General features: G+C 46.5%; 1 protein-coding gene across 1 annotated transcript in view; it reads right to left on the bottom strand.

The window, feature by feature from the left end:
- Positions 1–20,984: 20,984 nt before the first annotated feature.
- The window catches only part of gpr139 (G protein-coupled receptor 139), an 81,808-nt gene continuing 74,806 nt past the window's right edge, over positions 20,985–27,986 (bottom strand). Inside the window, exon 2 of the mRNA XM_070901749.1 lies at positions 20,985–22,584. Within this exon, the coding sequence (XP_070757850.1) occupies positions 21,650–22,584 (935 nt within the window). The 3' untranslated portion in view covers positions 20,985–21,649. The remainder of the gene's footprint in view (positions 22,585–27,986) is intronic.

Genomic DNA, 27,986 nt, shown 5'->3' with positions numbered 1-27,986 from the left:
ATTTGTGAATATGTTGAGTGTGTTCATTTCAATTCATTAGGATTGTGCACCCAGAATTGGAAAAAAAAAACTTTGAACTACAATTTAAGTTAAGCTGACGTGGAAAAGCTGAAAAAAAAGTTTATTTAACAAAAGTTTCAGTCTAAGATTTAACCTTGGAGTCACGGTTGCTTTAGTACAATTTCCAAAGCAGTTTGATTTGATTTGTTTAAATGTGAAAACTAATTTTTTCTAGTTATATTTAGTATTTTTACAGACATTTGAAAAGGCATCCGAAGAAAGAACAAAGAGAAATATGATGTGATGTACTGGGTTTTTGTAATCTAAAAATGCTGTCTTCCTGATGAGAATGTTTAATTTAAAGTTAATAATGATGGCATAGCAAGACATCCAGCAGTTTTAAGAATTTAAGAACTTATCTGCAGACATCGGCAGACATCAAAGTCACAGCATGGTGACAATATTGGGGTTTTAAAGAATTTTTAAAAATGTTAATAACTTGGACCAAGTGGGAATGTTTGATCTATGTTTTCTATCTTTAATATTGTACTGGACAGTAAAGTTCCTCCAGGGCTCATGAATGAGATATGAATGGTAATTAATAGGATATGTAAAATAGAGAGAGGAAGTGATTGAGAGTGTAAGATACAAACAGGAGAATTACACTACCAAATGGAATTTTCCTAGTTTTCTAGTGAAAGTCAGGAATGTGTAGTTAGAAATAGTAAACTGATAGCTTTCTCTTGGAGACATTTGTGTCCTTGCCTATGAAACTGTTAAGAAAACTGCCTTGATACTCTGGCCACTACCCAAGACATCGGGACTGTTATGTATTATCCATGTACAATAAATGTATAGTTACAATGGTGCACCACAAGGGACACTGTGGTGGGAGCCCCGAAAGTACCTGCGAGACAGAGTATAAAAGGCTGCCCACCACACCTGAGGGGCACTCTGGAGTTACACAATAAAGGACCAAGGTCACAGCAGTTACTACAACACCAGACTGTTTGGAGTCAGTGATTTGAGTGCTACATACATCACAAATTGACGACGAGGACACAGACGAGCTCTTCACGCAACCATGGCTACTTTGGGCACGCTAAAGGATTTCACAGAGGGTAATGACTGGGATGCCTTTATGGAAAGGCTCGAATACTATGTTATAGTAAATGACCTGACAGGGAACACGAACGCACTAATAGAGAAGCGTAAGGCGATATTGCTGTCCAGTTGTGGCGATGGGGTTTACCGTCTCGTCAGGAATTTGCTGGCACCCGTGAGCACCAAGGACAACTCATATGAGCAGCTGATTGAACTCATTCGTAACCAACTGAAACCGAAGGAGAGCATCCTCACGGCCAGGCACAAATTCTACCACGACTGCAGACCCGAGGGCCAGGATGTCACAAAATATGCTGCGGACATCAGGAGACTCGCGGCGCCGTTCGATTTTGGCACACACCTTAACGAGGCATTGCGAGACGCCTTTGTTATGGGGATTGGCCATGAGTGTCTCCTTCACAAGCTGCTATCTACTGAACCTACAATCAGCCTGCAGCAAGTCATCAACATCAGCCGCGCATTTATGACTTCGACGTGCAGCACCAAGCAGATGATCCACAAGGTCCCGAACCCAGCAGGTACTATTCACAGGATAGCGCCCGTCACGGACAAAACTGCAGAACGTGGCTCTGCCCAAGGCAGAGAGCATGGACCTCAGGGTCCTGGAACTCAGAGTCCGCCGAGGGGGCCTAATCAAGCAGCACCATGCTGGCGCTGCGGAGGAAGCCATGGGGCTCACCGGTGCAGGTTTGCGGAGCATACGTGCAATACCTGCCACATGAAAGGCCACCTTCAGCGTATGTGCAAAAGAAACACGACTCACCGTGTGGCTGAGGAGATGGTAGATGATCTGCTATCCAGCGAGGAGCATTGCGGTTTGGCTCAATGGGTATCCCAGCCCCAGGTAGAAGAAGGTGATGTGTTTGGACTGTATATGTGTACTGACGATTCGGCCCCAGTGATTATGGAAGTCAAGATTAACGGAGTCCCAGTGAGTATGGAAGTGGATATGGGGTCGGGTTAGTCACTGATGAGTCAGGAAACTTTTGATAAACTGTGGATCAACCAGCTGCACGACCCAAGCTGGTCCCGGTCACGGCGAAGCTGCGTACCTACACCAAGGAACTGATACCTGTTCTTGGCAGAGCGGATGTGCAGGTATCTCACGGTGGCGAGACACATGGTTTACCTTTGTGGATCATTGCAGGCGATGGGCCGACGCTACTTGGCAGGAGATGGATGAGGAAGGTCCGTGGGAGCTGGGAAGACTTCATTCCTCCACAGACCGCTGTCCCCCGTGTTCACAGGCAGAGCAGGCCTCCACCTTGGGATGGGATGGCAGCGAAGGAAGCGTGTATGGGGTTGGGCAGAGCAGCGGCAGCCGTCAACTCTCCCCTGCAAAGTCTGAGAGTGAGAAAGAGGCGCTGGAACCAGCAGCAGCGCCGACCGAGCTGGAGAAGAGAGAAGGGCTTTGACGGGCTGCTCCAGCAGGCACCGTCAGCCCGCAGGCACCGTCGGCCGTTCGCGGGGCTTGCAGCGGGAGGAGCGGTGAATCGGCAGTTCCGGGAGCAGGACTCGCTCGGCGACGTAGTGAGGGCCGGTGCTCTGAGGAGCGGAGCTCGTCCAGGATCGGCCGCGGCAGTGAGGAGGTTGGCTCTGGAGGACATGTGTATGTGTGGCGGCTCCAGGGCAAAAAGGTCAGCTGCGTGGGATGCTCCGGAGGATGCGGCGGTGCGGGGGCCGGTGCGTTGCGGCTCCCGGGTGCATTCAGAGTGTGGCAGCTCTTGAGAGAGAGGGAGAGAGGGAGAACAGGCAGCAGCACAGCGAGTTCAAGATGGAGGCGAGCCTCGTGGCAGCAGAGTTCTGCAGAGAGAAGCAGGCAGACACCAGCAGAGCACCTACAATGGCGGCATCCAGTAGAAACCTCGTGGGAAAAACAAAATGGCGTCTTAAAAGGGAAATGTACCCGGGAATCTTAAAGGAGCCTTATACCCTTGGCGGTCCCCACAAAGAGACTTTTGTAAGGGCAAGAGTGAGTCAAAATGATTACTGTGATTTGTATGATGACGTGATTTATGACAAGAGTTAATATTTTGATGCTAAAATGATTACTGTGATTAAAGTGATTGAGAAGATTGGTGAAAAGAGTTAATATCACAATGCACAGTTAAAAGGGTTAATGGATCTGTGACTAACATGACTAATGGATTAATGCAATTTCTGATTTTATGTGATTTATGCAATTGTTCAGCGGCTGCAGACAAGCCGCAAAGGCAACTATTTTCTGAGAACAGAGGCAACGCACTAGTTGCCATACCCTGTCTCAAGCTCAGCCCATTACCTCGGGCAAAAAGGGGCTGTGTGCCGCCACCATACCTCACCCAGTGGAGCTGGGATTTAATAACTGTTCAGTGTACCTGCAACCTTTTGATATAACTCTTCAACGCATCTATATGTATCATACAAATGTACCTGCTTTCTACTGGAGATTATATTTGTGTACTTATATTGCCCATGTAAGGACTGAAAATACCACATGCTTGCACCGGATCGCAAGCATAATCTCTACATGGGGGGATAGACGGAAGTGGATGGTCATGGACTCACACTCACAAATCAACCAGGACGAACAAGGCCGAGGTTACCGGCAATTTGCTTTTGGAACTGGGGAGGGGGAGTGAGATGTTATGTATTGTCCATGTACAATAAATGTATAGTTGCAATGGTGCACCACAAGGGGCACTGTGGTGGGAGACCCGAAAATACCTGCGAGACAAAGTATAAAAGGCTGCCCACCACACCTGAGGGGCACTCTGGAGTTACACAATAAAGGACCAAGGTCACAGCAGTTACTCCAACACCAGACTGTGTGGAGTCAGTGATTTGAGTGCTACATACATCACAGGGACCATGCAGTGGGAGATAAGCAAGGATCTCCAGACAACTACAATCTTTTGATAAGATCACCTGAAAGTCGGAGAATGGCTTGTATCAGATGGCATATGTGGCATGATGTTGAGATACCGGTATGAGTGTGCAACTGTGATTTGATTCGTATGCAGCAATTACCATCCGAAAATGCATGGTGAATTGACACTGAAGAACAGGTCGCAGACATGCTCAGTTACTTGACAACAGCAAGACATAACTTGGTTAATGTGGCTTAGGAAAGTGAGACAACTTTTAAAGCATTGACACATACTCCATCGAGAAACTATCTAATTAATGAAACAATCAGGATAGCGTTAAACACACTGGTACCTGTCAGAGGGATTGAAATTGAAGTTGAAATGGAGAGTTACACAGAGTTTGGATTGGAACAATTGAAGGCTAAGGGGAAATTGTATTTGGCAAGAATTATCCACAAGATAGATACGAGTAAAAAAGATCTGGAGAATCTTTTAAGCCCAATGATTGTTGATTAGATGTTAAACTGTAATGTTTGAAATTATTGTAAGACTGATTTTAACTGTAACTGTAATAATTGTGTTTTGTAGGTAACAGAGCGTGGGAAAAGTCAGTATGAATCCAGTATGAGGTGGTTTTGGTGGTGCTGCAACTACCAGACTTTACAGGTCTAACAGGACCTGTCCCAGTTTCTGCTTTACACCACATTTACCCACAATCATTAACCAACACGTTTTACTCAATATCAAAAGTATGCTCAAGTGAAACCGACAGTAAATGAGATACAATTATGTGGCATAATTGGGTACAACATTTGCCTGTTGTCTGAGGGCTTCAGTGAGCCGTGAAGTGACTGAACTCCTCCCTAAAGCATTTTTATATTTTGAAACAAGACAACTCGAGAATAGATATTAAAATTGAGAACATAGGGGATGACTCATACTGGTGGGATATTGGGTTTAATATATCAGCACACCATTAGGTTCATATTATTATTCAAATCCCCTGGGAGGACAGACACGCCAACGTTAGTGTTCTCAATCAGGCCAACAACCCCAGCATCGAAGCACTGACCAGCTCCGTTGAGTGGACCGCATTGTCTGCATGCCGGACACAAGACTCCCAAAGCAAGCGCCTACTTTGAACTCCTACATGGCACGCGAGCCCCAGGTGGGCAGAGGAAATGTTTCAAGGGCACCCGCAAAGCCTCCTTGATAAAGTGCAACATCCCCACCTGGGAGTCTCTGACCAAAGACCGCCCTAAGTGGAGGAAGAGCATCCGGGAGGGCGCTGAGCACCTCGAGTCTCATCACCGAGAATATGCAGAAAGTAAGCGCAGGCAGCGGAAGAAGCTTGTGGCAAACCAGACTCCCCACCCGCCCTTTCCTCCAACGACTGCCTGTCCCACCTGCGACAGAGACAATGGCCCCAAGTTTCGTGCCGCGGCGAAAACGGCGCACCTCTGAGCTGGGCGCCTGTTTTTCGCGCCGAAAACTGCGCCTAAAAAAAAGTCTGATAGTCTCGAGCTCCTTGGAGCTCGATGTCTGCTTGGCGCGGCGCGCTCTTTGCAGCAGGGGGCGGAGCCTAACACTCGCGCCGATTTTCTAAGTAGCAGGGGGAGGGTACAAGTTAAATTAGCCTTCGTGGTGCCGGCAACCCTGCGCGTGCGCGTTGGAGCATGCGCGCACGCGCAGTCTCACACAAACATTGGCACTCGGCCATTTTTAAAAATACTGCAGAAAAAGTGAAGATTTGTTTCTTGGACCCCTGCAAAGGCTTGTAATTTAATTTTTTTTAATATTTCTGTGTGTGAGGGAGTGCTTTTAGCAGCACTGCTGGATAAATCACCTGCTGAAATCAGTGAGTTCAGCTTTTCACTGCTAAACTTGCAGAACCGGTGCTGCATTGGTGCATGCAAATTAAGGACTGTGTGTTTGGAGAAATAAGAGTGCCAATTCAACTTTGCAATAATACGTGGTGTTGACAATGCAGCACCCATTCTGCGTTGATTCATCGGCTGCCGGCCAGCCACTGACGCCGCTGCTATCTCATGGTCGAATGGCCTCACATCAGTCCGCTGATTCTTCGGCTGCCGGCCAGCCACTGACGCCGCTGATATCTCATGGCCGAATGGCCTCAGGTCCGTCCGGTGCTGCTTCTTCGCGGCCAGCCATGAAGAGAATGAAGGCCTGCCTCAAGCACTGCAGCTCAGCTCGAAGCTTGCTGCCGCTGCCATCGAGACACTGACGCCACACCACTGCCTGTCTCCAACATGAAAGGCCTGCCTGAAGCACTTTCACACAGGTAGGAACAAGGTTTATTTAATCTTTTCTTTGCTTATAAATTTTTATTCAGGTTGGATTTATTTGTATAATATTTGTATAAGTATAACTAAGGATTGATTATAGAATTTAATGACTTCCCTTCAAGCCCCTCCCCCCCCACCTCGTTCCCTACGCCTAATTTGTAACCTACGCCTGATTTTCTAAAGTGTAGACAAGGTTTTTTCGAGAGTACAAAAATCTTCACTTACTCCATTCTAAGTTAGTTTGGAGTAAGTTTTCACTCACGAAACTTTGAAATCAGGCGTAAGTGGCTGGACACGCCCCCTTTTGAAAAAAAAATTCTGTTCCAAAGTGAAACTGTTCTAACTGACTGGAACTGGAGCAAACTAAATGTGGAGAATTCCGATTTCTAAGATACTCCGTTCTACACCAGTTGCTCCTAAAAATCAGGAGCAAATCATGTGGAAACTTGGGTCCTATAATTCCCATATTGGACAGTACAGTCACCTGAGAACTCACTTTTGGAATGGAAGCAAGTCTTCCTCGATTTCGAGGGACTGCCTATGATGATGATGATTATTTCACCCAGTCTGGTAGTTCTCCAACTTGTATTGATAGTGTGTTTGATATATGAAACCTGTGTAATAAAACTTTGATGCATCAGCCAATTGTGTACTCATGCCTATGACGAAACAGCACTAACAAATTGAGTGTACCGAAAGAGAAGATCCGAAGCAGCGTAAAGGAGACACTAGGTGGGGTAAAATCAGGAAAGATAGAAGAAACAGAGGATACCCCAGGTGGGGCAGAATGGGAAAAACGGAACTGTAAATTGAATTTGAGTAAGGGGTCGGAGGCTGCTTTTCTCCCTTAAGGAATGGACTGCAAGAAAGGGGTAAATCTTCATTTAAGAGTCTCCCTACTAACTAGCGCCCGAGTTGAAAAAGCCAAGAAGTACATTAGCAGACCACGTGTGGTGGGAAGTAACTTATAATGTCAGTCATCATCCGTGGTTATGAATGGTATCAGCGGGCCGACAACTTAGAAGTAGTTAGATTAGGCAAAGCCGATTGTGGGAAGTCAATAAGGGTATTTCCTTGCCAAGGTGGGCAGTTGTAAGAAATCGTGAATTGGAAGAAATTGTTACATAGGGGATGAAATGGCCCCACGCCCTGATCGGGGGCGATAACCTTCCAGGGCAGGGACCTTTTAGTGCCCGGTGTGTAAGTCCCGACCTGACGCGGAATTGCCCTTACTACGCCTGAAAGGAAGCGGAGTGCAATCTCCCACGTCTGCTTCCTTTAGGGCTGGGCCCCGGAGAGCTACTGGGGCACTGAGGGAAGTGCAACGCAGATGCTATGCGAAACGCTAATGCACTTCAACGCCCCTCCCCTTCGATTAAAGGGAGGCCTCTGCGCTCTCTGCAAGGCCTCTGATGGCCTCCAATAGACCACCAGGGCAGCGTGCGACCGGGCCAGCAGCCCAGCATCCATGACGGACTACTTGATGGTGGCCTGGACCGCACTAGTGCCACCATCGTCAAGCCGACCCGAGAATCGACCAACAAAGAAATCTGCCGGCCAGCTGTGCTGGCGCCCTCCACTTTAATCACCACCCGAGAGCGGATGTCCGCCAGCTTTGCAACCCGCGAAACTGGTGTTGACATCCGCCCGCACCAGCCTTGCGGCCCGCAGGGGTCGGCGCAGGGTGGTGTGGGGGTTGCCGCGCGTGGTGATGAGGTCATCACCAGTTACGCGGTGGTCCGGAGCAATTTCCTGGGAGGTGGTGGCTCTCCCCTGTGCCAGGTGAAAACTGCCTTGCGCACCCCGGATATGCTAACAGGGCTATAAAATGGGTCAATTTTGCCTCCATATTGGTTTTATAAAAGGTCATGGGTCAGATAAGTTGATGACACAGAACAATCCTAATCTCATGAGAAGGTGGAGGGTTTACATCTGAAAGTTGAGACAAAGCAGACGACATACTATTGGGCACCTTGGTTTAGAAAGAGCCCTTCTAGGTTAGATAGTCCTTTCCATAATCTACCCCAGGCCCACCCCTAAAAAGGGAATAAAAGAGATATCTAAAAAGCCTAGAGCACAGAGGGTGGAGGAAAGAGCTGTTTGCGCTTGCCAGCCGTCTGTCTGATTGGGACCGATACCAACTGCTTGTCATGGTCATATGTCTACTATGTCTATCCTGATTGCAAGATTTACAAGTCTGGCACCTCAGCTGGATATAAAAGATCCCTGGTACTATTTGAAGAAGAGCAGGGAAGTTCTCCTAGTGTCCAGGCCAATATTTATCCCTCAGCCAACATAATTCAAACAGATTACCTGGACATTTATCTCTTTGCTGTTTATGGGACTTTGCTGTTTTCAAATTGGCTGCTGTTCTCCCCAAATTGCAACAGTGACTACACTTCAAAAATACTTCATTAGCCATGGAGCACTTTGAAACAATGTGAGGATGTAAAGGTTGCTTTATAAGTGCAAGTTCTTTCTCTTTTTATTTCATTATTTAATAGAAAGAAACTAGAGCGAAATTCTTGTCCAATTTGTTTTCACAATTTCCACACCAATCGTACCTCAAACATTAGCAAAAGCAGTATGAAAATAAAACAAAATAACACGGATGCTGGAAATCAAAAACTAAAGCAGAAAATGTTGGAGACACTCAGCATGTCAGGCAGCATCTGTTGAGAACATAAATTAGTTGATGTTTTGGACATAGATTGTTCCTTAAAACAGCAAAACGTTGATGAACTGGCCATTAATCTCATTACTGTTTGGTGGAATCTTGCTGTGTGCAAATTGGGTGCCTACATACAACAGTGACTACACTTCACAATTGGCCATTAGTTGCTTTGTGATGTCTTGAGGTCATGAAAGGCGCAATACAAATGCAAATTCATTCTTTCTTTCCAACACTTTATTTAAAAAAACAACACGTATATATTCTACACTGTGAAATACAATGCATTAAAATATGTATTTAACAAAAACATTTAGACATATACAACTGTCAAATATATTGTATTCATAACTTAAATCAATTCAGTATTAAATGTTTATACATTTTATTTTAATGCACAAGTCCCATATCTTAAATAGTCAACTAATAAATTTTCATTCAATACATCTTTTGTCGTGTATTTTTTCTTCATAACACCATGTGATACAGTAACTTAATAATTGAATTCAGAGACTAATTTCTATAAAATGCCTGTTTGAAGTATGTAGGAGCAGCAATATTAGGTAATGTTTATGAAGGAAGAAGGTACATTGTAACATAATATTTTTGGATACTTTTTCTATGGTTCTTTCCCTTCCATTTCTATGGCTGATGTTTTATTTACTAATTTACAATGGCAGCACGATAACTAGCAATTTGATATCTATGGTGTTTGTAGCGATGGCAGCGAAGAGGAACATCATCAAGGCCCAGGTCGCTGATTGGAACGTGGGCAGGTACTACAGGAGTGGCGAGGTCGGGGCGAAGGAGCGGCGAGAGATTGTAGAGTGTCGTGACCGGGGCCCAGGAGAGCTGAGGGCCCAGTGGCAGCACGGGCCAGCTCACACTGCGATATGTGTGCGCACTAGGTCCATGCAGCAGAGCAAGTCTCCAGTCGTCCTGGTTAACCCTTGCCACTGGATAAAGGCCTAGCTCTGTCAAGCCCATGTGGTGGCTGGTGTGCAACGGTCACCACACGCTAAAAAAATCTACGCACAGGCATCTCCCTCCCTTTAGGATGTAGTTCGGGACCTGGAATATTAGGTCCTTCATTGAAACATCTATGAACTCAACTTTTTTTGACGTGGAAACGTTTTGTGGGACTGCCTATGATGATATGATGATGACTGGTGTTAATCCAACTCCCTCACACTCGCACTCAGTAAGCCCTCTCCCCCAGCACCCTGTGCCACTGACTGTATCTCTACTGATGTTAATCTAGCTCCCTCACACTGTCACTCAGTAACCTCTCTCCCCCAGCGTCCTGTGTTACAGACTATGGGTTAGACTTTCCACTTTGTTCGCTAGGGCCCAAAAAATGGGTGATATTCCAGCCTTAGCGATGTTATAGCCTTCATGATCGCTGGAACATCGCCCATTTTTTGGATCGTGATTTTCGGCTCGGCGATAGCCCAGCGATGTCACATTGCCCAGCGATAGTCCAGTGATGGCGAAGGCAAAAGCTTCCCGAGCAACGGCCTTTTGCTCATACACAATTTTTTTTTGGGTGGCCATGTTTTCCCGCGTTTCGGGAGGTCAGGGGTCATCCACACATGCGCAGAAGAGGGAGAGAGATCGAGAGAGGAGAGAGAGAGTGAGATAAAGAGAGAAGAGGAAGGCAGAGACAGAGAGGTGAGAGAAAAGACAGAGAGAGAGAAAAAGACAGAGAAATATGTCTGACAGCGATGAAAGTGGGGGAGATGTGGAGATGGGGAGGTAGAGGGTCAAACCCTTTTCCGAGGAGGCCAACGAGGCCCTCGTGGAGGAGGTGCACTCCTGCTGGGCCCAATTGACCAGGGGGGAGCGTGGTGAGAAACCAGCACCACGGGCGTACCGCAGTTTATGGGGCGAGATAGCCGAGGTCGTCTCGTCTGCGTCCCACGAGCCCAGGGGCTCCAACCAGTGCCGCAAAGGCTGGAACAGCCTCGTTGCTTAGGCAAGAGTAAGTACGACTTTGTATTTTAATGATGCACATTCTAAGTATAATAATCATTATAATGGTAATTCTCCTGGATTGAATGTAAACTTTTTATTCTAACTTACATAACATATATCATCCCCGCTAAGAACTGGACAAGGCCATGAACCCGTGCCCGTTTTAAGCCTCTCTGGCTGCTGTCACATACACAGGGACCCAGCATGGACTGGGGGAGAGTTGCCTCTGCTCACTGTCTGGCCTGGGACACTTTTGGACATCAGCTACTGTCATTGAATTGTGGACACAACCCCTATTAGCATAGAACGTTTGAAACTGTTGTGTACAAATGACATAACTTAGTCAAGTAGCTTATGCCATGCTCTATTCACGTTTGCAGAGGAAGATATCTCATAATTGGGCTCAGCAGAGGTGCACCGGGGGAGGCCCTGCTGTAATACAGACCCTCACCGACCTGGAGGAATGTGCTGCAGCACTAGTGGGGGCCCACAGTCGAGCGGTCACCACCCGTGGTGTTGCCGGATCATCCCATGTGTCACGTGAGTAATGTGTCAAGCAGTGTAAGAGCTATGTGACATCATTTCATTTTCATATCATAGACGAATGATGTCATGTTACGCATGCAGCCTCTGTGCGACTCTCTGCCACACTCAGGTCGACAACATAAGAACATAAGAGCAGTCCATCTGGCCATCTGTCCCCTTCTCTGTCCGCACCTCTTAAACCCTCACTCCCTTATCATTCTGTCTATCTGCGACTGATCCAGCCTCCACAGCTCTCTAGCACAGTAAATTCCACATAGATGTACTGCCATAGATACCACCATATGATGCATTAATATGTAACGTTTCTCTGTCACGTTTATGGGATTAGTGCTGCTGCTCCTACGTATGCCAGCGCGGCGCAACAATGCTTTCTGCTCTAATAATCTCAATTGTGTCTTGCAGCTTTACCAGCTCCAGAGGTGCAACAGGAGGACAGACACTCACATGGACCTGACGCACTGCATGTGTCATTCACCACGGGTGGTGAAGAGGAAGAGACCACCGAGCCCGAGGAGCAGGAGGAATACCTGGAGACAGAGGAAGATGCCCCTTGCATCCCCCTGTCTGGGGAACCTACGGCCCCGATGGGGATCCCAACTGAGGAGGTACCAGAACTTAGTGGCATGCAGTTGGTGATGCCAAGGCGCATATTGGTGCTGTTGCAGACCCCACGGAGGCCGGGTCAGCGGCTTGAGCAAAGGCCTACCCTGGACGATCGTGTGGAGCGCCTGGCACGACTGCGCGAGGAGTCTGTCGCGATCCAGTGCGAGCAACTCCAGGTGTTTGTCGGGTTCATGCAGGAATTCTCCCGGGTGTCTGCTAGCCAAGCGAAGACATCGCAGCAGATGATCCTGGAGTTGCGTGAAATCTTGGCCTCCAACCATGTCATGCGGCATGCGTTCTTGGCGGTACACGGCACTGCACCCCGAGCTCCCGTTCCCACAAGAACCACCTCCTGACTCGGAAGGCGATCCCCCTGTTTTGTCTTCCCCGCCAACAGCCCCCCAACAAGCGATTGTCCCAGCATGTCCCCCACCACGGCAGGAAGTCTTGCCATTGCCCACTGCACACCGGCTTCGCAGCAGTATCCGGGGACCAAAACGGATGGGTGAGACAACGGCACGGGGGGTGCAGGATCTGGAGGGAAATGTGGCCGCAGGTAGGGATGGGGGTGCACCCTTTTTAATATTGTTCCTATTCACATTTATTGTTGGTGTTGTCGTTTCAACGTTGGGGTGTGGGAGGGGGGGGGGGTGTTGGGGCGGGGGCCTGGGGGTGGGAGGGTGTTTTGGTGTTTGTAATTGAAAAATTACGTTCAAAAGTTGTCATTTTATTAAAACCATTTTATTTCACTTTTTAATTGTTGTGCAATGTCTTCTAATAATGTAAGTTAAAATAGAACATTAGTGCAACTGTTGTTAAACAATGTCCAGGCCAAACCAAGTAAGTATGAAACATCACTTATTTATATAAATATAAGAAAACGTCTAATTGTGAGTGTATCTATCTTTAAAAGACCCTTAAATAATTCACCAACTATCTAAGCCCCTGTTTAAGAGGCCTTCTATCTTCCTCCGACGTTCAAAATGGCGTCTGTAGTGCCGAGGTCTGTGAGGAAGGCCAGGCAACAGCAACTATTCTCCAGCGATGTTCTCGGCGAGCAATGTGCCGGCGCTGGGCGATGTGTGGGCGATCACCTCAGCGATCACCTCGGCGATGTGAGCCGAAAGTTGTGCCGGGCGATGTGTCCAACTTTCCATTTTTGGGCAATATCAGCCCTCTTGGGCCATATGTGGGCACGAGCCCAGCGATGTGAAGTGGAAAGTCTCGCCACCTCTACTGATGTTAATCCAGCTCCCTCACACTGTCACTCAGTAACCCCTCTCCCCCAGCGCCCTGTGTTACTGACTGTATCTCTACTGATGTTAATCCAGCTCCCTCACACTGTCACTCAGTAACCCCTCTCCCCCAGCGCCCTGTGTTACTGACTGTATCTCTACTGATGTTAATCCAGCTCCCTCACACTGTCACTCAGTAACCCCTCTCCCCCAGCACCCTGTGTTACTGACTGTATCTCTACTGATGTTAATCCAGCTCCCTCACACTGTCACTCAGTAACCCCTCTCCCCCCAGTGCCCTGTGTTACTGACTGTATCTCTACTGATGTTAATCCAGCTCCCTCACACTGTCACTCAGTAACCCCTCTCCCCCAGCGCCCTGTGTTACTGACTGTATCTCTACTGATGTTAATCCAGCTCCCTCACACTGTCACTCAGTAACCCCTCTCCCCCAGCGCCCTGTGTTACTGACTGTATCTCTACTGATGTTAATCCAGCTCCCTCACACTGTCACTCAGTAACCCCTCTCCCCCAGCACCCTGTGTTACTGACTGTATCTCTACTGATGTTAATCCAGCTCCCTCACACTGTCACTCAGTAACCCCTCTCCCCCCAGTGCCCTGTGTTACTGACTGTATCTCTACTGATGTTAATCCAGCTCCCTCACACTGTCACTCAGTAACCCCTCTCCCGCCAGTGCCCTGTGTTACTGACTGTATCTCTACTGATGTTAATCCAGCTCCCTCACACTGTCATTCAGTAACCCCTCTCCCCCAGCGCCCTGTGTTACTGACTGTATCTCTACTGATGTTAATCCAGCTCCCTCACACTGTCACTCAGTAACCCCTCTCCCGCCAGTGCCCTGTGTTACTGACTGTATTTCTACTGATGTTAATCCAGCTCCCTCACACTGTCACTCAGTAACCCCTCTCCCCCCAGTGCCCTGTGTTACTGACTGTATCTCTACTGATGTTAATCCAGCTCGCTCACACTGTCACTCAGTAACCCCTCTCCCCCCAATGCCCTGTGTTACTGACTGTATCTCTACTGATGTTAATCCAGCTCCCTCACACTGTCACTCAGTAACCCCTCTCCCCCCAATGCCCTGTGTTACTGACTGTATCTCTACTGATGTTAATCCAGCTCCCTCACACTGTCACTCAGTAACCCCTCTCCCCCCAGTGCCCTGTGTTACTGACTGTATCTCCACTGATGTTAATCCAACTCCCTCACAGTAACTCAGTAACCCCTATCCCCCCTGATACGTCCTTACTATACAGTATAAGTGCACACGAGGCCCATGCTTGAGAGAAGGTCAGTCTGTGACCTGTCCTTTATTCCTTAGCACTCCAAGTGATGAAGGTGGGTGGAGCTTCCCCTTTTGTACCTGAAGGCCCAGGTTAGGAGTGTCTCCCACCTAGTGGTCATTGTTCTCACAGTGTACAACTTAGGTCAGATTATACATGGGTTACAATGCTGGTTGAATACATGACGTCACCTCCCCCCAAAGTCTTATTGGGATCACAGGTTAAGTCTCTCTGGTGGTTTACACTCTCTTGTAGAGCGCCTGAGTTGGGGCTCCAGTTGTTGGGCGCTGGCTTGAGTGTCTGCTGTTTGCGGTGCCTCAGGCCTATCCAGACTGCCCACAGTGACTGAGCTCTCCTCCCTTTGGTTCCGGTTTCGGTCACCTGTGGTGGAGTGAACTCTACATTGTGTTCTTCCTCTGCTTCTTCTATGGGGTTGCTGAATCTCCTTTTTGTTTGATCCACGTGTTTGCAGCAGATTTGTCCATTGGTAAGTTTAACTACCAGAATCCTATTTCCCTCTTTGGCAACCACAGTGCCTGCGAGCCATTTGGGCCCTGCAGCATAGTTGAGGACAAAAACAGGATCATTTACATCAATACATTGTGCCCTCGCATTCCTGTCATGGTAGTCATATTGTGGCTGGCGCCTGCTCTCGACAATTTCTTTCATGGTGGGGTGTATAAGGGATAACCGGGTTTTGTGCATCCTTTTCATTAGCAGCTCTGCGGGTGGAACCCCTGTGAGCGAGTGTGGTCGGGATCTATAGGCCAACAGGAGGCGTGATAAGCGTCTTTTTAGGGAACCCCCTTGGATTCTGAGCATCCCCTGTTTGATTATCTGCACTGCTCGTTCTGCCTGGCCGTTTGAGGCCGGCTTGAACGGTGCCGTTCTAACATGGTTAATTCCATTGCCTGCCATGAAGTCCTGGAATTCAGTGCTTGTGAAGCACGGGCCATTGTCGCTGACCAAGACGTCTGGTAGACCGTGGGCGCGAACATTGCCCGTAGACTTTCTACCAGAGGATGTGCTTGAATTTAAAATGTCACACTCGATCCATTTGGAGTAGGCGTCTACAACAACCAAAAACATTTTTCCCATGAAAGGACCTGCGTAGTCCACATAGATGCGTGACCAAGGCTTGGCGAGCCATGGCCAGGGGCTAAGGGGGGCTTCCCTGGGCGCATTGCCCAGCTGGGCACACGTGTTGCACCTGCGAACACAAAGTTCCAGATCTGCGTCTATCCCTGGCCACCAAACGTGTGACCTGGCAATTGCCTTCATCATGACAATGCCCGGGTGCTCATTGTGGAGTTCTCTGATGAACACCTCTCTGTCCATCTGGGGCATGACTATGCGGTTTCCCCACAGTAGGCAATCAGCCTGAATCGAGAGTTCATCTCTGCACCTGTGAAATGCTTTAAATTCCTCAGGGCATGCCCTGTACGTGGCTGCCCAATCCCCATTCAGGACACATTTCTTGACTAGAGACAATAGCGGGTCTCTATTTGTCCAGACTTTAATCTGACGGGCTGTCACGGGTGAGCCTTCGCTTCCGAAAGCTTCAACAGCCATGACCATCTCAGCAGCATGCTCGGTAGCCCCCTCAGTGGTGGCTAGTGGGAGCCGGCTGAGTACATCGGCGCAGTTTTCAGTGACCGGTCTGTGCCGAATTGTGTAGTCATAGGCGGCTAACGTGAGTGCCCAACTCTGTATGCGGGCCGATGCATTCGCAATTATGGCCTTGTTGTCAGCCAAAAGGGACATTAGGGGTTTGTGATCTGTCTCCAGCTCAAATTTCCTGCCAAACGGGCACTGGTGCATTTTCTTTACAGTATATACACATGCGAGCGCCTCCTTTTCTACCATCCCGTAGCCCCTTTCTGCCTGGGACAGACTCCTGGAGGCATAAGCTACTGGCTGTAACTGACCCTTGACATTGACATGCTGAAACACGCACCCGACACCATAGGATGACGCATCGCACGTTAACACAAGTTTCTTACATGGGTCGTATAGTGTTAACAGAGTGTTGGAACACAACAAATTGCGTGCTTTATTAAAAGCCCTTTCCTGGCTGTCCCCCCAGACCCATTCGCGACCTTTGCGTAGGAGCACGTGTAGCGGCTCTAGCAGCGTGCTCAATTTGGGAAGAAAGTTACCAAAATAGTTCAGGAGCCGCAGGAACGAACGCAGCTCCGTTGTGTTACGTGGTCTGGGTGCTCTCTGGATCACTTCCGTCTTGGACGCAATAGGGCTGATCCCGTCTGCTGCTACCCTCATCCCCAGGAATTCTACCTCTGGAGCTAGGAAGACGCACTTCGCCTTTTCAGTCGCAGCCCTACCCGGTCCAGTCTGCGTAGTACCTCCTCCAGGTTGTGGAGGTGTTCTTCAGTGTCGTAACCCGTGATGAGTATGTCGTCCTGAAAAACCACCGTCCCTGGAATCGACTTGAGGAGGCTTTCCATATTTCGTTGGAAGATCGCGGCGGCCGAGCAAATCCCGAACGGACATCTGTTGTACTCAAACATCCCCTTGTGTGTCATGATGGTGGTCAGCTTCTTCGACTCACTCGCCAGCTCCTGGGTCATGTAAGCTGAGGTCAGGTACAATTTTGAAAAATGTTTGCCACCGGATAGCGTCGCAAAGAGGTCCTCCGCTCTCGGTAGCGGGTACTGGTCTTGGAGTGATACACGATTGATGGTGGCCTTGTAATCACCACATATCTTGACCGAACCATCCGCCTTGAGCACCGGCACAATCGGGCTCGCCCAGTCACTGAATTCGACTGGCGAGATGATGCCTTCCCTCAGCAGGCGGTCCAATTCGCCTTCTAACTTTTCCCGCATCATGTACGGCACCGCTCTGGCCTTGTGGTGTACTGGCCTGGCATCCGGGTTTATGTGAATCACTACCTTGGCCCCTATGAAAGTGCCGATGCCGGGTTGAAATAGTGAGTTAAATTTGTCCAGGATCTGTGAGCATGATACTCGCTCCACAGAGGAAATTGCATTGACATTGCCCCATTTCCAGTCATGACAGCAAGCCAACTCCTCCCCAGTAGTGCGGGACCGTTACCTGGGACAATCCAGAGTGGCAACCTGTTCTCCGAATCTTTGTGGGTCACGACTACCGTGGCGCTGTCTAGCACCGGAATGATCTGCTTTAACAATGTTGAATCTCTATCCCAACCATTCCTTAACACAGTACCTCTCGTCTGTTCTGCTAGTGGCCATGCTCACGTGGTTTAAATCCCAGTTTCGCATCGCCATTGATAGGTCCTTACTATAGTGTATAAATGCACACGAGGCCCATGCTTGAGAGAAGGTCAGTCTGTGACCTGTCCTTTATTCCTTAGCACTCCAAGTGATGAAAGTGGGTGGAGCTTCCCCTTTTGTACCTGGAGGCCCAGGTTAGGAGTGTCTCCCACCTAGTGGTCATTGTTCTCACAGTGTACAACTTAGGTCAGATTATACATGGGTTACAATGCTGGTTGAATACATGACACCCCCAACACCCTATATCACTGACTATCTCTACTGATGTTTTTAATGTATTTTAATGTATTTAATACATTCGCAGGTTGGGGTCACCACGCTGCCCATGGCCACCGCTTGCTGCTCCAGTGTGAATAAACAGGTGGCCCTGACCTGCGAGGGACCACCAGTGGCAGGTCGGGGCCATAAAAGCAACGGCGAGCGGCAGCTCGGGAGCAGCGTGGCCGTCTGGTGCAGGAGGGTGACGGCAGCGAAGAGGGATGTCATGAAGGCCCAGGTCGCTGATTGGAGCGTGGGCAGGTACTGCAGGAGCGGCGAGAGATTGTAGAGTGACGTGACCGGGGCCCAGGAGAGCCGAGGGCCCAGGGGGCAGCATGGGCCAGCCCACACTGCGATATGTGTGCACTAGATCCGTGCAGCAGAGCAGGTCTCCAGTCATCCTGGTTAACCCTTGCCACTAGATAAAGGCCTAGCTCTGTCAAGCCCTAGTGGTGGCTGGTGTGCAACGGCCACCACACACTCAAAAAATCCACGCACAGGCATCTTCCACCCTTCAGTATGTAGTTCGGGACTTGGAATATTAGGTCCTTCATTGAAATATCTGTGAACTCATCCTTTTTTTGGCATTTCGAGGGACTGGCTATGATGATGATGAATAAAGCCCCAGCTATTGGTACCTTAAGGATGTTGCTATACCTGTCCATCAACGATTAGTAATGCAAATTGCTAATTCTCATAATTTTATGACATATTTTCTTTGATATTCATTTTTTACAATCCATTTTATGATGATTTTGATGTATTATTCATGCAATGTGGGCATTGCTGGTAATGCCAGCATTTATTGCCCATCTCTAATTGCCCTTAACTGAGTGGCTTGCTAGGACATTTCAGAGGGCAGTTAAGAGCCAACCACATTGCTGTGGTCTGGAGTCACATGTAGGCCAGACCGGGTAAGGACGGCAGATTTCCTTCCCTGAAGGACATTAGTGAACCAGATGGGTTTTTCTGACAATCCAATAGTTTCATTGTCATCATTCCTGATATTTGCTTTTTAATTCCAGATTTATTTAATTAACTGAATTAAAATTCCCCCCAGCTGCCGTGGTGGGATTTGAGTTTGCGTCTCCAGATCATTAATCCAGGCTTCTGGATTACTAGTCCAATAACACAGACACTTTGCTGCTGTTCCCTTGTTATACTGTTTTGACAACAACTGGAAAGTATACTGTCTCTCTCTTGTTCACTTTTTCCAATATTGTGATATTATGTAGTATAATACAAGCCATTTTACTTTCCATTCAACACTTCCATAGCATCAAATACGTAAAATGTTAGATCCAAGCATGTTACAGCATTGTATTTACTGTTTAAATGTACAGACTTTAAACAGACTATTTCAGTCATTTAGAAAATAACTCACTATGTGCTTCGACATAGTGATTTGCAATGTAGAGATAAGCAAATGCCAGGTCCTTTTCAAAAATTGAAATATGCATTTGGAAATCATTCCTCATAAATATTGAAAAATCAACAAACAAAGATCTTTCTGTACATAAACAGACATAAAAGATAGATCAGATAGTACATTCGCACAATCCATTTTGAACAACTTTTGGACATCATCTGAAATAAAATAATTATAGAAAAAACCCCACAAACAAAGCACATTTGATTTTGAAATGGATTTAAATTTAGGAAAAGCATTGCTGAAATAAAGGCAACTAAATCTGGTCCAGTATATTCTGTGGAAAGTGTAGGCTTTGGTTGGTTTCTTAACAATAAGAAGTAGCTTATGAGAAGCCCATTCCCAGATAATGTTTTTAATTAAGGCAGTAAAAGCTTTTAAGCTGCTAATATTAGCCTGAAAATTTAACATTGAGTGAATGTATAAAACACATCAGCTAGCATTCTTTTAAATTTATTGTGCAACGTATTATAAGCAAGAATAATAGCGTTCAACAATCACAGCGCATTCACAATACAACCATTATTTACTTTGTTACAAACTTTGTTTATAGTTCTACTTCTGTCAGTTGGATGTTTTGGATAAGGAATACAATGCGGAGCTGTCATCATCTGCAGTACTACAAACCACACCCATTCTGCACAATTTAAAAATACAATTACAGAATGATTATGTAAATGAAATGCAGATAAGCATGTTGTAGCAAAGACTGGAACTACTTTCGAGTTCTTTGGTTGCCTAATTATAAAATGTGCAGTAATATTAATCGTCACAATTTTGTTAACAGCGCACAATTAAAAAACCTGTGTTTCAGCAAATGTCTGAAGTGCTGTTTATAGAATGAACACATCTCAAGACTTCTAAGTGCAATTTGTGTTTGCTGACAAACTGTTTCTTGTTGATTGTTTCTAAAAGTTCAATAAACTCACATAATCTGGATAACCAGTCAGTAACAATCTCTTTGCTTCAGCGTATAAAGTCTGTACAATGATTAGATACATTCGCTGGAATTGAATTGATTTTGTTTCTCTTCGTTAAACAATCAATATGATAAATTGTTGCCCAGGCCCTAAGCTCTGGAACTCCCTGCCTAAACCTCTCCGCCTCTCGAACTCTCTTTCCTCCTTCAAGACATTCCTTAAAACCTACCTCTTTGACTAAGCTTGCCCTAACTTCTCCTTATGTGGCGTGGTGTCAAATTCTTTGCCTCATAATATTCCTGTGAAGCCCCTTTGGGACGTTTCACTTCGTTAAAGGCCCTATATAAATACAAGTTGTTGTTGTACTGCTCTATGAACTGCTGTGGACTGTTACTAATTAGCTTTACCTTTTGCAACAAACATTATAAATGGCTCTATATATGTCTACCATTTTTACAACTATTAACTGTTGGAGCAAATTGCTCTAAATTTGCAGAAAAATTTTTTCTAAAAATTCCAATGAAAACAGACCAGGCAACATAGAATTCACATTTACTCAAATATTTCACCTGAGTACATCCCTAAATGATTGACAAAACATCATAAATTAAATAGGTATATAATACATTTGCAGACAACACTCTCCTATATTTGCGCTGTAGGATCCTACTGAATTGGATACTACAAATCCAAGGGAATCAGTACTGTACTTCCATTCCACAGAATTTGTACCATAAAACCATTAACGATTCTTGAAGAATATTACTGATTAGAGAATACTTGGCATACAATCTTTTGGTATAAGTGATTGTAAATTAAGCACTAAGTCATTTTTTTGCAGTCAGTTATTCTTTTGCACCAGTTTTTGATACCTCTTCCACACATTATTTTTTCGGCCATTATTCAGGCAAAGATCTCACAGTAACTTGCACGTCATTGCTATTTGCTCTTGGGGAAGATGCTATTAATGCCATATGTGCAGAAGTTACTAACACCTCAAAGGTGAGCAAAGCCACCTTAAAATGGTGGAAGAGGCAGAAGTTAACAATAAAATATACAATTATTTGAATATTAAATGATCAGGCATTGTGATCTTCAAATATCAATTTAGCCATCAGAAATGTTTTCCACTTAGGCAATAAGTTTCCAGCTCATGGCGATATCTTCAGAGGTTTGCCATCCTTATCGTATTGATACACAAGCATCTTGATGCAGTGGGAGTTGGCAGGGGAGATCCATGGACTGCTGGTGATTGAGAAGTTGTGGTTTGTATAAAATTGTACTGGTTGTTTCTGGCACTTAATGAAGGCCTTCAGTGTGCCAGCGGCCATTGTGCGGAAACGTTTACTGATAAAGCAATAAAGGAAAAAATTGATGGCTGTGTTCAGCAAAGCGAGCATGTTGGCTATGTCTGACAATATGTGCACTAACCAACCATTGCTTATAGGCGATACGTAGAGGTGGTAGAGAATCATCACCATTCTGGGTGCCCAGAGTATTGCAAATATGGTCGTAATAGTGAGCAAAATAGCTGTTGTCTTCCCCGTGGAGTACCCCCGCATGCGGAAGTTACTTTTCCTTTTAAGTTTATGAATAATAATTGAATTCAGAACAAAGAATATTGAACATGGCACCAAGTATACAGTGAAACAGTGGACCCAGATCAGGATCTGATGCATGGAAGTACTCGTATAGTTTACACTCCAAATGTTGGGCCACCAGTAGTATGGAATGCTGGTCAAGAAACATGTGACATATACACTCACTATGACTTTCCGAGTGCGTGCAGGGTAGGACACTGTATGGTACTTGAGTGGGTGACATACAGCAATGTATCTATCAATGGTTAAAGGAACAGTTATCCAAATAGAAGTGTGATTGGAAGAGAATTCTAGGACTCCAATTATTTTGTCCAGTACTTGAGGCAGCTGTCGGCCCAAGATGAAGTCTTCAAGAAGAAAATCCAGAAAAACAATGAAGAAAAGGACGAGTATGTCTGCAGCAGCTAGTGCCAGGAGATAATTGTAGGAGGACTTCTGTCTCCGAGCCACCAACCGGGAAAGGATGATTACCGTGAGTATGTTGGCTGGGAAAGAAAGAAAAGTTTATTCAGTCATTCATGTACTACAAGGCAATTTGTCATTTTAAACGTTCTGGTGCATTGTGGCTGCTTTATTTACCTAATGAAAAATTAAGTTATTTATCAAATAATTTCAGGCAACACATTTTCCATTTTCCCTTGAGCTATTCCTTCACATAGTTTTTAATAATGTGTTGCTACACCAGAAAATAATGTACACATTGATCTCTTCCTTGAGATAAATAAACTTTGGTGCTTTTGGCATCCTTAAAAGGGCCCTGAAATTGCACAGCCTGCAATTCTGGCAGTGAGGTTAGGATCACAACCAGCTGGATCAGTGGAAGGGCACCTTACTAGAATAGCCCAGGTTGACACATGCACCACATTGAACACACCATAGGTGCTCGCCAGCCCCACGCTGCTGGAAAGCCCAGTGACTGCTCTTATTCTGGGGTGGGGTATGGGAGTTCCTGGTCTCGCCTCCGCCACCCACCCCCCCGAGAAACAATTAGTAAGGGAGTTGATAATTTTAAAACATTTTTCAGAACTTCCCGGGCCTGGACCCTCCCACTGGGGCCCACTTGCATCCTTCTGAAGGTGGGTACACCTCACCTCACTGAGAGTACCAGCCTTCAACCTTCCTTCAGGTGTCTGACAGCCTGGACCGACCCAAGGCAGAGCAGGAACTTCCAGGGCTGGCCAGAACCTGTGCCTTTCTGCCACACTTCCGTCAGGGTTGCATCGGGAATGTTTCGGAAAGGCTAAGCAATTTGAAGCCCGGGCTTGGAATTTCTGCTGGGTTGTGCTGGTTTTTTCGCCGCAATTTGCCCGGAATCGGCGAAACCAGCGCAAAAGCACAACTTAAGTCCAGTGCAACGCGAGTTTCCGAGATCTTTTATGCTGGTTTATAAAATGTTGCGGGCCCCGCCCACAAAACTAGACACACCCCCAGATCGAATTAATCACCATTGGGTTTCCGCTAATTGCATCTGTTTGGGGGGTTTCGGGGAGGCTCTTAAAAGGTAAGTGTTTTTCAGGTGCAAGGGCATTAATAGGCACATTTTAAACAGCTTTTAAATATAATATTTGTAATTTATTAAGAAACTGACTACTGTACACCAATGTGTAGCTTTGAAAAGTAATTTTCAGTTACTTAAAACCAGGTTACTCACAGATGGTGATAGACACAGATTAAAAATGCTTATTTTTTGTTTTTTGTGATGAACCCATTTTCAGCTGTATTAATCCAACTGCACCAAGTTTTCATTCTTAAATATATCAAGAAATTATGTTGGAGTAATTTTTTTTTAAAACCTTCTAAAATGCTGCTCGATTGCACTGGTTCATGGCTGATTTTACGTTCGGCGATATGCAACTGCGTTTTAGCAGAAACTTGAGGAAAATGTTTTTTCTCAAAACTAGCGCCATTGGCAGACGGCCAATAGCTCCCTAAGTGGAACCTCCGCCCTCTTGGAAGGGCTGCTTCACACTGTGATGGCCACCTTGAGCATTGATATGAACTTTAAGCAGGAGCCACAAAAATCTTTCGCTCTCTAAGCTACATTGACAAGACACGAAGAACCTTGTCAAAATCCTCAGAATGTCAGCAGGGAAGTACTTCTGAAAACTGGGAAGCATTAACTGCAACATGGAATTATCGATTAGCTTTTGGCCACTTTTTGAAGTTGTTTGGTCTGACAGGCTGACCTATCAGGACTTGATCACATTTTTAAGCTGCTTGTCCCAAAAAACAATATATTATTTATTACCGATGATTATAGAGGCAGAAATGTGCATCGAGGCATTTACTTCGGGCAACAAACCAAAGGACCTTTTAAAGTAAGTGCCTGTTAGAAATGATGAGTACTTCCATAGGAGAATGGGGTGGGGCGGAGCAGACAACATGTTTGGCTTAAAATAGTCCAAACTATTGTCACGGTCACAATTTTTAACAATTTCATACCCGCTCAAAACTTCAGGGGGAGGGTAACTCTCACCTGAACTGGCCAATATTTATCCCTCAATCAATGTAACAAAAACAGATTATCTGGTCATTATCACATTGCTGTTTGTGGGAGCTTGCTGTGTGCAAATTGGCTGCCACGTTTCCCACATTATAATAGTGACTACACTCCAAAAGTACTTCATTGGCAGTAAAGCGCTTTGAGACGTCCGGTGGTTGCGAAAGGCGCTATATAAATGCAAGTCTTTCTTTCTTTCGGAACTGCCGAGCGGAAAACAATCTAGAATGACCTGGGTGATTTACCTGTCCCCTTTCCACCTGAATCCCAACACTCCTGAACTTATAACCTGTTCTGCTCAGCAGGTGACAAAGGCACCCACCTGAAGCTAGTGGTTTGGTGCGGGTGGGGAGGGTCTTCTTTAAATATGCAGATTCGGGCCCAATGACATCATTGACCCCCGACTCCAATTTTAACTCGGGCCTGATTGGGATTCCTGCCCGACTGAAGCAGACGGAAGAAGATTGGGACATGAACAATAGAACATAAGAACATAAGAATTAGGAGCAGGAGTAGGCCATTTGGCCCCTCGATCCTGCCCCACCATTCAATAAGATCATGGCTGATTTTCTACCTCAACTCCACCTTCCTGCTCTATCCCCATATACCTTGATTCCTTTATATCCAAAAATCCATCGATTTCTGTCTTGTATATACTCAACGACTGAGGTTCCACAGTCTTCTGGGGTAGAGAATTCCGAAGACTCACCACCCTCTGATTGAAGAAATTTCTTCTCATCTCAGTCCTAACTGGCCAAACCATATTTTGAGACTGTGATCCCTGGTTCTAGACTCCCCGGCCAGAGGAAACATGCTCCCAGTATCTACCCTGTCAAGCCCTGTAAGAATTTTGTATGTTTCAATGAGATCACCTTTCATTCTTCTGAAGAGGCCCTATGAGGTAAATTTTCTATTTTCCTGTGTGGGGCCAGAAGGAGTAGGAGTGGACCAATGGCATGATAGGCCAGTAATGAGGCCCAACGATTAAAATTAACGCGGCTTCCTTCTTCCGCCAGGCGAGTCAGAAACAAACTGACTCCTGCGGTTTGCCACTGGCTCCAAGGCCTACCACAGCCAGGCTGCCAGGCAGAGACCCCGTTGTAGGTCGAGGAACTGGCCTGAGACATGCAGGTGACACCTGAACTCAGAAAATGGATTGCCGTCAGGAACTCGTCCTTGCAGTGGGCACAAGTCCCACCCGATGGCGGATCTTCCGCGATCCTACCACGGCACAAAATCCTGGCCGCAGTATCCAAGTGAGCACAATTCCTTTTGTCCTTCTGCTATGGCCCTTCAGTGTATTAAACCAAATACGCTCAATGTGCACATGATCTGCTAGCAATTGCTGGGGCTGTAAACACCACAAGTTGCCAAAAGTATTTAACTGCAAAGTGCCTCAAAATAGTTCCATAAAAGCACCAACTCAGTTGCGGACCAAAATAACTTGCATTACTTGCAGTAAGATATGTCGAATAATGGATGTCTGGCAGGGAACTGAAGGTAGCAATTTGATAGAGTTGTTCTGATGCCCTCATAAACAACTGAGTTGAAGTTCAAGCAGTTTATGAAAGTCAATTCAGTCGCAAGAATGAATGACTGCCCGAGATTGGCTTACAGCGTGCCACTCGATTCCTTTGTAGCTTGTGTTAATCTAGTAACCTCAGAGTGACATAGCTGAGATGATAGTAGCAATGTGGGAATAGTTCCTAGCAGAACATAGCAAAATGTGACACATGCTAATATTTCAAAATGTAACCAGAAGTTCTTAAATAGCTTTCAAGATGCAGTGCTTATCTATATTTTTTACCACTAAACATCTGATGAAAGGTCACCAACCTGAAACGTTAACTCTGTTTCACTCCCCACAGATGCTGCCTGAGTATTTGCAGCATTTTCTGTTTTTATTATTAATATTCACATGTAACTCATAATTTAACATGCCAAAGAAGGTGCAACCAGTTCACTCTACTGCTGCACATGTATGTCCCCGCATCAATATTGCTTCTCCAAGGCTTTCCTTGAGTGAGCTTAGGATGTGTGTCATCTACTTTCTAATTTTGGTACACACCACTACTCCTCGGTGAGGACTGTGTCACTTAACTCTGGTGATTTCCCGGTTTCTGCTGGGCCATAAGACGACCCTGCCACTACTGCCAGCACTTCAGTGTCTGCGCTGGCTGGCTGCTCCTGTCTCCTACCTGTTTGTTCTTTAGTCTGCTGGGAGGGGCAGGGTGGATGCTAGCCTGAGAGGGTATGGCTCTTCCCGTTGTGCTCCATTGCTGGATAACAAGGGACCTGGGTGGGCCCAGACCCCACACACAAAAGCACAAACCCTGCCGTCAAGGTCCTCGCTAGCTGATCCGTTAACCACGAGAGTCCAGTGAGAGCCTCCTTGAATGTTGACGCCCAAGATCTCAATAATGATTGACACAATGTTGATTACCAAAACTCTAGAGGGCTGGATTTTCCGGCGCTTTGCGCTCCGGATTTCGCCATGGAGCGGCATGGAAGGCGACGTTCAGGTCTCCTGCGTCAGGTCACGATCCTCGGGTCGGGTTTCGCAGCGGCAGCAATGCCTCTGGTGGCGACACCATCCGAATTTTGGCTCCTGCTCGACCCGTACGCCTGGAATCGCGCCTCGCAATGGCCGCCTGGGATATTAGCGTGTTCCAACCAAGCTGGCGACGTGTTGAAGGTAAAGTGCTGTACAAGTAAGTGCAAGTGTTTGTTTGTTTTTTATTTATTTATTCGCGATTTGTGTTGTGGTGGCAAGGGTAAAGTTTTGGGAATGTTTCTGTGTTTTTTTTAAAGGTTTCCCCCCCCCCCCCCCAAGGCCTCTCTCGGGGTGCACACGGCCCGGCACTTTAGTCCGCGAGTTTCCCATCCTTGCGCCTTCAAAAGTGTACAACTCCTCCCTTTACCCTGCACATCCTGACGCAGGGCCCGGATGGCAAAAATTCCTTACCAAAGCGCAGACTATTCCCGGCCGGTAACTTTCCCGCCCCGCCTCCATTTTCGCCTCAAAAACAGAAAAGCCTAAAATCCAGCCCTCTGTCAATACTTGGGCTCCGTCCTTGGGAGCTCCCTGATATGGTGTCCTTGGGCTGTCACTTGATCCATGGTGCTCGACAGGTCCTGAATCTCTCTTGCACGCCTACATGAAACTCTTTTTGGAGTTTACCTGCAAAACATAAAAACATTAAACGGTGCCACCCGACCTGGGTGACACTCCAGACATTTTCAAGGCCCCTTTTTTTTTTTTTTTTTTGGTTTTTTTTGGGGGCGCTAAAATCAAATTTTCCAGTGCCCCCTATAAAAGGGAAGGGGGACACTAAAAGCACCGGCAATTAAAACAAATTAAACTTAAAAAAACGTAAAATCAAATTA

The sequence above is a fragment of the Pristiophorus japonicus genome, chromosome 15 (genome assembly GCF_044704955.1).
Source record: "Pristiophorus japonicus isolate sPriJap1 chromosome 15, sPriJap1.hap1, whole genome shotgun sequence".
Classification (NCBI taxonomy): Eukaryota; Metazoa; Chordata; class Chondrichthyes; family Pristiophoridae; genus Pristiophorus; species Pristiophorus japonicus.
This window is presented reverse-complemented; position numbering and strand designations above follow the sequence as displayed.